Source organism: Pygoscelis adeliae, unplaced genomic scaffold (genome assembly GCF_000699105.1).
Source record: "Pygoscelis adeliae isolate BGI_AS28 unplaced genomic scaffold, ASM69910v1 Scaffold27, whole genome shotgun sequence".
Taxonomy (NCBI): domain Eukaryota; kingdom Metazoa; phylum Chordata; class Aves; order Sphenisciformes; family Spheniscidae; genus Pygoscelis; species Pygoscelis adeliae.
The window spans coordinates 1943427-1958315 of NW_008825410.1; the positions used below are offsets into that span (position 1 = coordinate 1943427).

General features: G+C 43.1%; 1 protein-coding gene across 1 annotated transcript in view; it reads left to right on the top strand.

Moving 5' to 3' along the window:
• The window catches only part of CALCR (calcitonin receptor), a 75513-nt gene that overhangs the window by 31878 nt on the left and 28746 nt on the right, over positions 1–14889 (top strand). Inside the window, exon 6 of the mRNA XM_009330510.1 lies at positions 1366–1492. Coding sequence (XP_009328785.1) covers positions 1366–1492 — 127 coding nt within the window. The remainder of the gene's footprint in view (positions 1–1365; positions 1493–14889) is intronic.

Sequence of the window (14889 nt, forward strand, 5' to 3'; positions counted from 1 at the left end):
AGCTGATGCTAAAATAAGAATATAAAATCAAGGCAAGTGTAAAGAGATACTCTCATTCCTAGCCCCCAGGACCTGCATCTCATGGACATCCTGAACCAAAGAAGGTGTCTTGGTAAACAAGGAGGTCAGCAAAAGTGATAAGATTGCAGGATGAGGATGACCATAACCAGAAAGATGACCTCAAGCTGAAGGAAGAATTCCGTCCAATAACTCAGAAAATAAGTGTAAGGAGAACTAAGAATAAGCGGCAGGTGACCAAAGAGCTAAAAAAGAAAAATAAATAAATGAACAAACAAGAGTTCAGTTGGTTAGATTACCTCTCTGCTTTTAAAGAAAGTGCATTCTGCGTTAGCCTCCACACGCGGAGCATCAGAAAGTCACAGCCTGTGCTCCGTTCCAGACTGCAAAAGACTCCTAGTGCCGAGGGGGAGGCTTGCCTCAGTGAGACAGCAATACTTGCTCTTAGCTGTTTTTTACCTTCCGGTTTTGCCTGCTTGCTCTCGGTGATCACTGAATACAGACATCACAGCATTATCTAACAACTCCATGATTGCCTTACTGCAGTCACCTCCTGCCAGCTCCAGGCTGTGCACTGGGGCATGGAGCACCGCGGGGGCGTTGTTCTCTGCGTCAGAGGTAGCTGAGGAGGTGCTGTGAGGATTTGGGCATGAATTAGAAAGGGGAGATGGTTCAGGTATGAAACTGCAGTCATGATTTGGTTGCACAAGAGTCCTGTGAACTTCTCTTGTGAAATTCTGCTACCCACAATAGCAGAAATCCTACCCTCCCCAAAATCAGCCATTCAGAAAAGATTGCTGCTCCTTCTGAGCAGAAAAACAACTCTTCTGATTTGGGATCTCAGCTGGAGTTAGAAACATGCAGGATACCAACTCAAATCCCCCTGTAATTTAAGGGGATTCCTGCCTGAAGTTCCCATCCTGTCTCACCGCTAATTCCTGAAGTAGCAAATAATTTTCATCTGAATATTTGAGAAATTGAGTCTCCAGGGAACAGTTACTTATAAAGCACTATTCCTGATGTTCATTACTTGTATCATGCGCGTCTAAACTCTCAGGGTTCTGCTTCACCACTTAATATCTCGATTACCATGAAATAAAGGCAGGCATCAAGGACTGAGAATGTAGCCGGATGGCTTTTTACAACATGGTCTAAAAAGCATGTGGTGCTAAACAGGTGTAAAAACAAAACCAAAGATTTGTCAGAGGTTATGGCTGCAATGCAAGGCATGTATTTTCCAATTACGCCTTGCCAAAAGGCATTCTTGAGAGACTGTTGCCAGAAAGCTTGTTAAAGTGACATCAGAAGAAAAATACTAATTTACGACGTGTGCTACATATTTTTCAGGAGCCTCAGCTGTCAAAGGATAACACTGCATAAGAATTTGTTTTTTTCTTACGTGCTGAACTCCGTGTTTACAATTGCCCACCTCATTGCTGTTGTGCCTAACCCAGGCCTTGTAAAAAGGGATCCTGTAAGTACTGCATGACTCTTCTCCATCTTAACACCCAAGTAAAACTACTACGGCCACGCCAAAACCAGACATTCCCATTCACCGGTTAATGACAGCCGTCTGGTAAAACATGCACGGAGGGTGCAAATTCTGAGAATTTCACTCAACCTTGCTCAGATCTTTCACCGAGCAATAAAAATCTTTGAATTTGGTACAAGAGGGAGAAGCCTCAGACTTTCTCCAGCCAGCCCATCCTTATAAACATGTGTCAGATCCCCACCGCTCTTGTGTCAGTTCCCCACCGCTCTTGGCACTAACTACCTGACATTTCCCAACAAAGCCCCCGAAGGGACAGGTGCTTTTGGTGGCTGCCTGTCCTTTCTCACAGACGCACACGCTGGGGAGGGGCAGGGATGGAGAGGGATACGACTTTTTTCAAAATCATAGAATCATAGAATCATAGAATCATTAAAGGTTGGAAGAGACCTCCAAGATCATCGAGTCCAACCATCAACCCAACAACACCATACCCACTAAACCATGTCCCTAAGCGCCTCATCTACCCGTCTTTTAAATACTTCCAGGGATGGTGACTCAACCACTTCCCTGGGCAGCCTGTTCCAATGTTTAACTACTCTTTCAGTAGTTAAAATCCCCCCAAAAGATCGGTTTGCTGCATTTTTTTGGGGGAGGGGTGGTAAAACAAAGCAATAACTTGCTTTACCGCTCTTAGATAGCGATACAAATTGTGCCAACCCTTCAGCTGATAAATATGTATGGCAGATCTCAGTCACCCAGCTCTGATCTTGCTCTTTAACAGAACAGTCGCATTGTGCTTGCCGTCATTACAGCAGCCCCGGCTGATGTGAAATTAACACAAGCCTGGGAATCTCTCTAGTTATGTCACAACACTGCTCAGCTTGTCTTCCAATAAGATCGTTCAATTATGGTTCAACCATTTATCTGCTTCTAATTTTGGGAAAGCAATTAAACATTAGCACCTGATATTATCTCATCACGTGTGTGTCTCTCAAAAGTGTGCTGGTTAAGTAAGCTAATTAAAGCTCACCGGTTAAGTAAGCTAATTAAAGCAGGAAATATATAGACTAAAGAAAACGTCACCAGTTCCAGGGACCATCTGGAGATTAAAAAATAGAGGAGCAGAAGAATAATTAAAAAATCACACATTTTATTTCTTCTTACTGCATAGCATCATACCTACGTAGCCTATGCAAGATATGCAATGAAAATACACTTGATATTTGAAGATAAGAAGCTGGCACATGATATCAGGCACCTAAATTGAAGCAAGATCATTACCTCAAGGTTAAGAGTGATACTTCCTGACAGCAGAAGTAAATTATCTGAAGCTTTAAACTAAAAGTTGAGGCTGTGGCGAGGACTCTTGTGCTCTAAGATTTCGTTTAAAAGCTGTATCTGGTGCCTTTGGGCTGGATCTTTATTTGGAGTGAAATCTTGACCCCAGCGAAGTCAATGACAAAGCTCTCAGAGGCTTCAGTAGAGCCACGTAGCCACAGGACAGGTACTGGCATGCTGAGCATCACCTGATGAAAACCCCAACCTCCGTTGCTATGGCAACAGACAGTATAGAAATGACATAAGTGGTTACCTTTGGAGGCCGTGGGGCCCCAGAGCAGTGTGGAGGTTCATGTATGCAGTCAGCTTTCAGGTCTTGGACCAGACTATGAAGACAACCCTTAGTGCTGAATACAGTCACAGAAATAGCCCAAGCCGGTGTCCTTCCACTGGTGTTACCAAATATAGCTGTGCTAGCAAACATGGCCACAGCTAGTCAGCTAAGCACATGCTTTGATGAGCAAAGTCCTTGTTTTGCATTTGCTTCTTCCAAACCAAGTTTGCATGTCATTGACTCAGCAGTGAACTGCTGTCTGGAGGCAAGGTACAAAACTTGGCGCCAGAAGACCTGGGGTCTCCCATTCTTGTTCTGTAGTCAAGTATGGGATGAGGGTACACTCACTGCTTGATCTTGCCTCACTTTCTAGATTTCCCTTCCTTAAAAAAAAAATCAGAAAAAAAGGAGGTGACATGATCTGCTAATACGTTCAAAGTCTCCCAACATTACTAGAAAGTATATTCTGTTATTTTAGTAACATAATAAACTTGTAAATACATGACTGGGAAAAGAAAATGAACTGCCAGGGGCAACTTTTTAACACATGATGAAATTACATATAGTATCCATATGAGTATATGAAGACTTAAAGGATTTATGTTAAAAATTTACTTATTCCACCATGTAGATTCCCATAATATTTTTATTTTAATGCTAATTAACAGAGCAAATGAAGGCTTTATAGCTTGTTTTTTTTCTATCCCTACTGAACCCTGTGTTTTATTAAGCCCGATTTAAGATGACTACTTCTGACTTTCTGTAGTTTGCTGCATTTATCCACTTTCCACCTGTGCATCTTCTGAGCTTGACAGGCTCGTGTGTGTGGCTTCTATTTCCAATATATACAGGAATACTGAAGTGTGTAGACGGAATTTCAAACAGTCACAGATACCCTGTATGTAATGGCCATATACAGAGACGAAGTTGGGGGTATTTATTCTGCAAAATAATAAATGTGTTTCCACCCCAATAGCTCCTGCTTTTTTTTTCCCTGCATAAAGTTTCACAATAGATTTTAAATATGCAATGCCATGGGAAAATACTTACAGCGAATACATATTTATGAGGATATCAACAAATCCATACAATTTTGAAAGAAGAAAGAAGGTTCTGTTAAATAACAAAGAGAAAAGACAGAAGGAGCAAGAGAGGAAATTCATCCCTAACACCAAGACACCCACATTCTCCCTGTATCCAGACACAAAAGATGTGAGACAATCCAAAGCATCATTTACGTGAGGAGAGGTCGTACTGCATCTTTACTCGCATATAGATTGCTGCACAGAATTAAACCCTTTGATGATCATTCTGCTCATGTAAAATGGTAAGTCAAGCCACTTTTTCAATATATCTTAATTTGCTTTTTTACCTTGTTTTTTTCTGCTTTCTGTTTATATAATACTCTCTCTCTCTCTCTCTCTTTTTCTCTCTCTCTGAGATTTATCTGGATCTGAAATGATGGAAGAGAAAGATGTGAGCTCAGGTGGCCATACGAGAAGCAAAGAAGCAATGAAAAAGGTTCAGAGACACTTGAACAAAAAAACCCAGGACACATGTATGAACACTTATTTAGATATATTGAAAAATGTTACATGATCGTATCAATGATCTGGATGAGGGGATCGAGTGCACCCTCAGTAACTTTGCAGACGACACCCAGTTGGGCGGCAGTGTTGATCTGCTCGAGGGTAGGAAGGCTCTGCAGAGGGACCTGGACAGGCTGGATCGATGGGCCAAGGCCAACTGTATGAGATTCAACAAGGCCAAGTGCCGGGTCCTGCACTTCGGCCACAACAACCCCATGCAGCGCTACAGGCTTGGGGAAGAGTGGCTGGAAAGCTGCCTGGCGGAAAAGGACCTGGGGGTGTTGGTCGACAGCCGGCTGAACATGAGCCGGCAGTGTGCCCAGGCGGCCAAGAAGGCCAACGGCATCCTGGCCTGTATCAGAAATAGTGTGGCCAGCAGGAGCAGGGAAGTGATCGTGCCCCTGTACTCGGCACTGGTGCGGCCGCACCTCGAATACTGTGTTCAGTTTTGGGCCCCTCACTACAAGAAGGATGTTGAGATGTTGGAACGTGTCCAGAGAAGGGCAACGAGGCTGGTGAGGGGTCTGGAGAACAAGCCTTATGAGGAGCGGCTGAGGGAGCTGGGGTTGTTTAGCCTGGAGAAAAGGAGGCTGAGGGGAGACCTCATTGCTCTCTACAACTACCTAAAAGGAGGTTGTAGCAAGGTGGGTGTCGGTCTCTTCTCCCAAGTAACTGGCGAAAGGACGAGAGGAAATGGCCTCAAGTTGCGCCAGGGGAGGTTTAGATTGGATGTAAGGAAAAATTTCTTTACTGAAAGAGTAGTTAAACATTGGAACAGGCTGCCCAGGGAAGTGGTTGAGTCACCATCCCTGGAAGTATTTAAAAGACGGGTAGATGAGGCGCTTAGGGACATGGTTTAGTGGGCATGGTGGTGTTGGGTTGACGGTTGGACTCGATGATCTTGGAGGTCTCTTCCAACCTTAATGATTCTATGATTCTATGAGGTAATTTTTTGCATGTTGTATCTGAAGTAGCAACTGCATTAATTACAGTATTACTGGAACAGATTTTATAGGAAGGGGTATCTTCTATCACCTTCTTAAATGACAATGACCCACAGAAAAAGGGTGATCTGTGAACAGCACATTATGTTCTCCATTAAAACCTGTGGAAATACAAATAAAACTCTTGCTAACTAATCTTTAATTTAGTCTTGCACATCAGATCTGTATTTTTCATTTTTTGTATTCCACAAGACTAGTAATTTTAATACTCAATTCTGATGGGGGTAAAGGAAGATACAGCTAATGACTGGAGGGATAGCTCTGCTAATGAGAAACTGAATAATTGATCAGCTCCATGGGCACCAATATAAATATAAATACGTTTGTAGATGGGACTAAGTTTGGTCACAAATCAGTAATGGCTCAGTAATTGGAAATTCATACAGAAAAGCTTTAAGAGATCTTATTGCATTTTTATCACTTTCCTGTTCAAGTGGAGATAATATCTATTCTGTTCTTTCGCCAGGCTCTTCTGTAGTCTCTTCACTTTTCATGTACAAGTTTCTCATTTGCTTCTGGCATTCCATGGTGTGAAAGTTTCAATTTCAATTGCAGTTTTATAGAGTCCATAGCAAGGACCAGTGCTCCGCTGGGAGCTCCTGGGAGCCCTGTGTGGGCTCTCATGCTTGGCCATGGTACATCAGAGAGTAAGGACCCAGCATCCATTCAGGCATGCTCCAATCTCACTGTCAAGTCCCAACTCTCTGCCACACAGCTTATTTAAGCCTTAGTGTATAAATAATCTGTACCCCATCTTGCATAGGTACAGCAGCAGAGCTGGTAAGGGAGAACCCAAAGCAATCCATGTTTTATTACAAGCACCGTGATCTCATTTTCTTAGCAAGGACAGATGGAGTGTGGGCTGGGCTGAGCCTGACACAGTCCTTTCCACTAGCAGTGTCTGTAACTCAGGTCTTGCTGAGGTGGAAAGTACCTTGGACATGGGGTATGACACACTGAAGCCTGTTCTTGCCTCCTTGTGTAGATGTAGATATACTTTAAAGATCCTGAGCTAGTTTACCACTGTAGCTGATGGTGCAGCATGCGCTCTCTGCCTCTAACAGGACTAGCAGCACAAGTGTTTCACTATCACTGAAAAGTTGCTATCACTGTGGGCATGAGGTGGGATGACGAAGGGCAGTAGGTGTATCTGTACTGCCTGAAGCCCATCTCCTGGTAGGAAGCAAGCCTTCAGGAGAAACCACTAAGCTGCTTCCCACTGAACATTATTAGTGAGACCAAGAGAAAGTGAGAAAGAAAGCAGAAAAGCTGGTGTTTGCTAGCATTACAGTCTTTAAAGCAAGGCCATGGTAGTAGTAATATTAAAAAAATTAGTATCCTCACGGAGGCTAGAACACTATAAATAAACTCACCATTGACCAATTCAAGTGAAAACCATGACTGTCGAAGTGTATTACATTTTCCTCCCTATCACTGTAAAACAGTGGAAATAAAAAGTTGAGCTGTGTGGGAAGATGAAGAGTGTTTAAAGGGTAGTTACTCTGATTTATGGGGTTACAATACTGTTGACTTCTCCTGTTCTCGAAGGAATAGACAGGGAATGAGAGCCAAGAAAACATGGAGATTCACAGCATTTCAGAAACAGTGTTAATTTTAGGTCTTTTTACCATGTAAGTGTTACCTTGCTCATCTCTTGTTGCTTTCACTTCCTTCTGATGTAGCCTGGCAGAGCCTGGGGGGGTTGTTAAAACATATTTTTCTCAAATGAGGGGCCCATAGCTGATACCAGTGAAGACAAATGGCAAAAATGTTGCCCCATGCGACTTGTGTTTGCCTCAGTACTCCCAGCAGTCCTGACAGTGCAGCCTCCACTGGAAGCAATAAAGGTGGAGTTCCACAAAGGATAAGGGTGCTTTGATCCTCTGAGTTGTTTCATGTATTATGCTCGGGGTAGAGCTTCAGGAGGCTCCATTCTTGTTAAATTAATTTGATTCTTTATTAATGTAACTATTTCCAGAGCTTTCCTGTCACTCTCAAAGCATCTCCAAAGTCTTTCATCTTAGTACATCTGTTCCTCCATCCTGTTTCCACTAGATTACTTACAGCGGCCTCCTCAGCCAGTTTAGCCCCAAAGAGATGACTCCAAGCTATTCTGGAGTATCATAGGTAATCAAAGTCCAGACTTCTGGCAGAGAATTACTGGCCAATGCCTAGTGGTCATGTCTCCTGAGTCTTCTCATGTATCTTCTACACTAGAAGAGGGTCAGTGTTTTCATGAAAGCTGTCATCATCTTGCCTAGGAGCCCTTTGGCTAATGAAGGGTCCAACTGGCTGTTTAAAACATTGCCCTTCTGCTGCCTCAGGTATAGGAATAAGGCTTGGGCCCAGCATAAATTTGTGAATTTTGCATACAAAAAGGATGCTGTTGGTAATTGGGAAATCAATAGAAAGAGAGGGAGAACAGGAAGGCTTGGCTCTAATACTCAGGTTTAGAGAGAAACTGTCCCAGCTAAGGAGCATTTCTGAATTGGACTACAAAGCACCATATCACATTTGTGAGGTTCATAGGTGCGATGGCCGAGCCTGAGAGGTGCAGGCAAGCACAGTGCCTGATGTGCATGTGCCTCCAGGAGGGTCACCTCAGAAGGTGGCAGGGAAAGGAAATTCCTGCTCTATCTGCTTCTGCCCTCATCCACAAAACAGGACTGACACATGGAGAGGACAGTCCCTCCTGCTGCCATTGCATTTCTCTAGTATCAGCAGAATTGCACTTCTCAGGGTATAATCCTTTGCTTCCTAACAACATTTTCTGTCTAGACTCCCCCTCACGAGTCCTGTCCAGCATTGCTAAGCCTCAGGGACAAGGAAAATGGAGCAGTACTGTGCAGGATACACAGGGATGGGATCTCCTGCTTTCCAGGTCCGGCGCCCTGGCACAGCCGTCAGGGGATCACTGACAGTGTCCTGTGCCTGTGAGCAAAGGGCAGTGTGACCTTCCTTGGAGGCAGAGAATGACTGTGACTTCGATTCAGGAACATGTGTTCACCTTCAAGAGGATGAGTTTGTTTTATGCTGGTGAATCATTTGCAAATGAAGTTTCTGCCAGCAGTAAGCTCATGGGCAGTGCCAGGACTGTGCTGCACTCATTGAAATCACTGTATTGCACTGGTGTAACACTGCAGTAATTCAGATGTAAATCAGAATCTCTTCTTCCATCCTAGGAAAGATCAAGTCTTCCCCCTCCCACGAGGTTCAATGAGATTAATGCAGACTAAGGGACGTTGTGAATTCAGAACCAGCCAATATTCAAAGAATTCTCACAAATTTTCAGGCTGGAATCATATCTGCATTCATTTTAAGACAGATCTGTCAGGGTCTAAATGGCATGAAACAGAGCAGTAATTCCCATCATTTTTCCCAAGGTCTTTATATTCTTGTTTATATTCTCAAAACTCTCAGAGTAATGGAGGGAACAAAGCACCATGTAATCCTGGTGGTGTCAGAATCACTGATCTGATGTGGTGTGCCATGCCCAGAATATGAAGTATGGATGATTAAAGGACATTCACAGCATTCATAAATGACAATTCTGTGAAGAGTATTTGTAGTTTATGCGGAACAACTAAATCTGGGCTGCAAAGAAGTCAGTCAGTCACCATCTCTGAGAAAGATCTGAGCTTTCTCAACAACATTATTATAGTTGCTTTCTCAATGGGAAGGCACCATCAAATTAACAACTGCCATCAGGAGGGGAAAAAAGAAGTTTAAGAGTCTAAGAATAAGTATTTATTTTGGGACAGATTTTCTCATCTTACTTTCCTCAGGAATTATTCTGTCTACATTTCAGTTGCTTGCTCTTCTTTTAAAGCAGTATCAATTAGTAGGCTCAGATTTCTCAAAACTGTTGCAGCATCACGAAGGGAGGGATGATGGCTTTCATGACCCAAGGTATTTCATGTCAAAATAACCCAGGCTCTATTAGATCCTGTGGATGGTATTTTGGCAGTGTGATCCCTACACACAGCCTCTTATAAAGGAGGCGGAGTGCTGTTTCCTCCAGAATTGTGATTCCAGAAAGGACTTTGTACTGCAAAATGCATTGTTGTCCCGAAGCTGAAGGCATCAGGTCCTGGGGCTTGTTCCCAGGTTTTCAGGCTGCATCTTTTTGGCTCAGGTGAGGAAGACCTGCACTCTCAGCCACAGCAAGGATGGAGGCCAAATATCTGGCACAGAGGCCAAACTGCAGATTTAAATGTCTCTGTGAAAAGTCTGATTTAACCTGTCATTCTGCCTAATCATCCATTATGTACCTGCACTGTCTCTGGACCCTGAAGCTCTGCCGCTGTGGCAGTGAAAAGTGAGCACTCCCAGGACAGCTGTTTTCAAAATCGGCATACTCCCAGCATCCCCGGTCTCGCTGTCATCGACTGCAATTCTTCTGCCTGGCCAGAGTGGCGGTTTGCAGCCACTGGGTTTTTTATATGAGCTTGTCATAGCAAAGCACACACTGTCTGTATGTGCAAAATGAGTGAATCCACTCCAGATTTACTAAAATTCTTGACATGCCTTCAGAACTCAAGGTCAAGGTGTACTTATTCTACCCTCAGAACTGAGCTGCAGCGGTTCCTGAAAGGCTGTCTTTCCTGGTGTGGAGTTGTGCTTGACTGAGTTCTGACATTAATTCAATTTTCCATGCTTTACTGAGGCTTTTTATTATTTTTCCCTTTGGTTTTCCTCAAGACGTGGGAGAGGTTTGTAACTAGAAAGTGAAGAGGACCTAAAAATGTAGGGTGGGACCTGGGTGACCATAAATTTCTATCAATTGCACTGTCTCCTATGAATCTGAGAGACTGAAAGGTGAATAGATGATATGTCATTAGCCCCTAAAAACGCAGGCATGGAAAAATGTCAAGTAGTGACTTCTTAAATGTCAGATCAACAAGTGCAAATGCTAACAGTTGCCTTTTTGATGGATTCTGTGCTACGCTGTACAGACATGGCATCCCCTAATGAACTGTTCCTACACTTTCCACATTAGGCTTCCCACATGAACGCTGCATTTAAGCAGCTTAGATTTTGATATTTCTCTGGGAATATAAAGCAATTATGTTTAGAAACTTTGCTGTTGTATAAGCAACTACTAAATCAAGATAATTCAAATTAAACTTGAGGTTCCTCTCCAAGTCTTCCTTAGCATGTGTCTTTAAAAGGATCTACCAAAAACATGAGAAATTTGAGTGTGAAAGTAGATTTTTCAAAATCCCTCAAAAGATGGACATTTCCAAAAGGAATTACCCTCAGAAGGACAGTACCATAATGTTTACAAAACACAATATTCTCCCTGATACTGTGCTGCCACAGCTATTTTCCTCACTGGAATTTGTCTGATGAAATGGCAGTGCTACCAATGCAGGCAGCTGTGTTTGAGTCTAGGAGACCATTCTCCTCACTCACACCTGGCTAAAACGGGTCAGGTGAATTAAATGCAGAGTGCGCATTCGTCTCCAGGGACTGCTTCAGTCTACACATCTACACCGTGAAGTCAGACATCCAGGTTAGGTGAAATGAATGCCATCCGTGCTATTTCATTGCCCTTTGATGACTGCTGTGCAGACCTGTATTATTGCCCATTTCCAGTCATGACCCAGCCACCCTGCTCCTCTTGAAGGTATTTAAGACCAAATAGAAGTAGCCTGAAACAGAAGAGTAATAAATGAAAGGGCATTAAAGTGGTGGAGGAGAGGTGCCGGGAGTAACTGAAGCTCATATGCCATTTCATTGGGGATTACCTCCAGCAGCTGGGAGAAGATGACAGCAGACCTTGTGAGCACTCTGACTCCATTTCCAGTCCAAATGAACAGCAGGTCGAGTAGTTCCTGTACTATTTTTTTAGGCTACCCTGACTGCCCCTGTCTTCTCCTTGGCACCCCTCTCTGGCAGCCTCTCTGCCCTCCTCCATCAGTCAGGCTCATACTCATAATGCCTTCCTGAAAAGCTGCCTCCCTTCAGCAACCCCAGCTCAGAAACCAAGCTCTGTTGGGGGTAATGAGGCTGTGTTTTGCTCTGCCTCGCACCCTGCGTGACACTTACCACGGTGCACCCCGCCGGCGAGGAGCCAGTGGCCACCGCGCGCTGGCAGTGCTGGATGCGCCACAGGAAGCCCCTGGGAATTCAGCCCGGCACAGCGCCCTGCAGAGTTCAAACCTGCAGCTCCAGGATCACTATGGCAGACGGGACTCAAGGATGTGTGGATGTAGCTGTATTAATTCCTGTCCAGAATGCCTAATTCTGGGCTGGCTGCTTCACTATGGCGTAGACATGGACACAGATGCTGTTAAAAATATCCCCCGTTGTTTAATTTCATATTTTGCTTTCTTGTAACACAAACCCTAGGATCCCTCTGAGCAACTGTGTACATTTTGTTCTGTAAATGGTTTAAAAGTCTATTAAAACATTAATCTTAGCCCGAGCCCCTGTGTGCCAGGTTTCTGACTGGAACACAATTTAATGGATGACTCATAGTAGATGTATTGTATAATGGTATGACATTCTGATAGCCAGTGATTTACAGCTACAATACTTAGCACTGTCTTGCTTTGGAAAGTCCTTTTATTGCTCATTTGTGTAACATATGGATACTTGGAATTTAAGAATATTTTCATAGAATAGTGTTCTAATAACCAGAAAAAAACCCAACCAAACAAACATGTAAGGCAGATCAGTAATCAAACTTCAAGCTACTTCTTTAAAATGCTAAATTAAGAACATCTGAGAATATATTGTATTGCCTTCAAACTGAATTTGAATAAATCATGTCTGGCCTCTGTGGCAAGCAGTACAAACTGTCCTTGAGGAGGATCCTTCACTGCCGTGCACTGGGGAGGTTCACAGGGGTGAAGAGGAACCAGACTAATAAGGTTAAACATGTTTATTTCCCTTTAAACAAAGAAGTGCACAGCTTTAATGATGGCCTATATAGCTGGCTTGGTTTAAAATCGATAACCTTGGTTGGCCTGTTCTTAAAAATTTATTTGAAATGTCAGTCTGGGGCATTTCCATGGATAGCGAGCATTTGAAAAGAGAGGATTCATTATGCACAAGGGGCTATCCCACCCTTGCTTTCCACAGGGCAGGCTCTCTGGAGTTGGCAAAGTCTGGTGTAAAACAGACCTCCTAACTTGCCAACCTGAGTCCCTTCACCCAGGAAAGCATCGTGGGAACTAGGACACACAGGAATCTGCACAACTTTCCTATGCCAAAACTGAGTCAGTCCTTTTACTCTGACTGAATTACTAGGAAGACCTGCTCAAAAACAATTAGCAGTTTATTTCACATTACATTTTGTTATTATTGTTGAAGATAGTATTCTGGGTTTTATGTAGTCTGAGTGTTCTGGTTTGATTTGCCCTAATGGGTAGTGATGGTAATTAATGCTGCAGCTTTCTGTCTGTAAGCTATTAACTGATAACCAAGGAGAGCCTTAACAGAGAAATGACAAGTACATGTGGTGAGGGGCTGCTGGATTAGCTGAGGAGAGTGGCATGCCAATTACATTACTGCGCAATTGCAGAGTCCTGCGTAGGCAGATGGACCTTTGGGACTCCTTTGACAGGACTGGAACATTAACAGTATTTATAATATGCCAACATATCCTGCAAAACATCATAGACACTAGTTCTAGCTCCTTCTTGTAAAAGGAGAATTAATTATTTTATTTCTTCTCTGTGAAATGCTTCCAGCATCCTTTTGAAGTGCTTTCATTACATATCGCAGCTGAGTTGTTCGCAAGAGTTACACGACTCTTAGCAAGATTTGCAAGAGAGGAGAACATGACTGACTGTACTCCTATTGACCCCTTTTGCCCCTGAGCAGTTAGCCAGAATTTAAGGCCATTGCAGGTTGCTTTCATGAGGAAGGAAAATTAACAATAAAGGAGATTTTTTTCTCGGGTGTTCTGTAGATCTGTAAAGAACTTTCCTCAGCTTTTGTGTTCATCAGTGCAGTGAGAACAAGTGGCAGGAGGCAGCCTCCTTGCTCGCAGATCGAGTTTCTTGCCAGGCTGTATTCTGCCAAAAAAGGGTTCATTCTTGGCCATCCTCCCAGACCTGCTTTCTTAGGTGGTTACCTGGCTTTGGGGTCTTTCCTTGTAATTGTATCACACTTTCCCTTGCTACATAGCCACCAACCTGTGCAGTGCAATGCTGTCTGTCTCTGGGCCCTCAAAAAGAGGAGCATTTGTTTATTCCTTTGTTTAGGAGACAGGCACACCAGCCTGAGCAGCAGTTACTGGGCTGCACTAGAAAGGACCAGCTATTTCCTCTCAGCCTGCCCTCTCATGAATTAAAACCCACTAGCTTCAGTCACCTGCACACCCATAAACTGAGAGCACGTGATATTTTTCTCTCCTTCATGGTGTGAAGGTGCTATGATAATCCTTTGAGCCCTGGCTTTGACTGTGCTGATATTGTGGAAGACACAACAAGGACAGAGCCTCTGCCTCAAAGAACTTGCAACAAAATATATTTGACTTCAGCAGAAGACAAAACCCCTAGGCATGGTTTTTATCTCAAAGTTAACAATCAGTCAGTTATCAAGCATGGAAGTGGTAGATTTGCTTCTGTATCGTCTTGCAGTTTTATTTTACTTGTTTCTGTAAGACTAAACACTTCATAAAACTTACTAGTTCTGCAATTTTCCCAGCTAAGACTAATGTACACCGAAATGTTGGTTACATTTGTCATGTTTTATTTGTACCTTGCATGAATCCAGTTCTCATCAGTAACAGGTTCTTCTCTTTTACCTGCTCTGACCTAAGAAAAACACTCTCTTTTTATTGTAGGAAAATACTTTCACTGCATCACTTAGCCACAGATGAAATGTGCTGCATTTGTTAGCTTATCCAAAACAAAGACTGATTTTTGCTGTAGTTTGATTAATATGAATTTAACATAATTCATCTCAATGCATTGTTGTGCTTAAACTCTTTATGCTAACTTTTTCAGATTCATGCTCAAATTAATGTGATATGGATCTAAGTACTAATCAGACCCATCCTTCATGCTTTGCCAATGGTATTCTTACTTCTTTAATCTACTGCATGGGAAGTGATTAAATTCCTCAAAAGAGTCATGAGCTGTCTGCATGGCCATTACTCTAAAAGAGAGGTATATGATTTCATTTTTAAAGTCACAAGTGATAGTTTACATGGAGGGT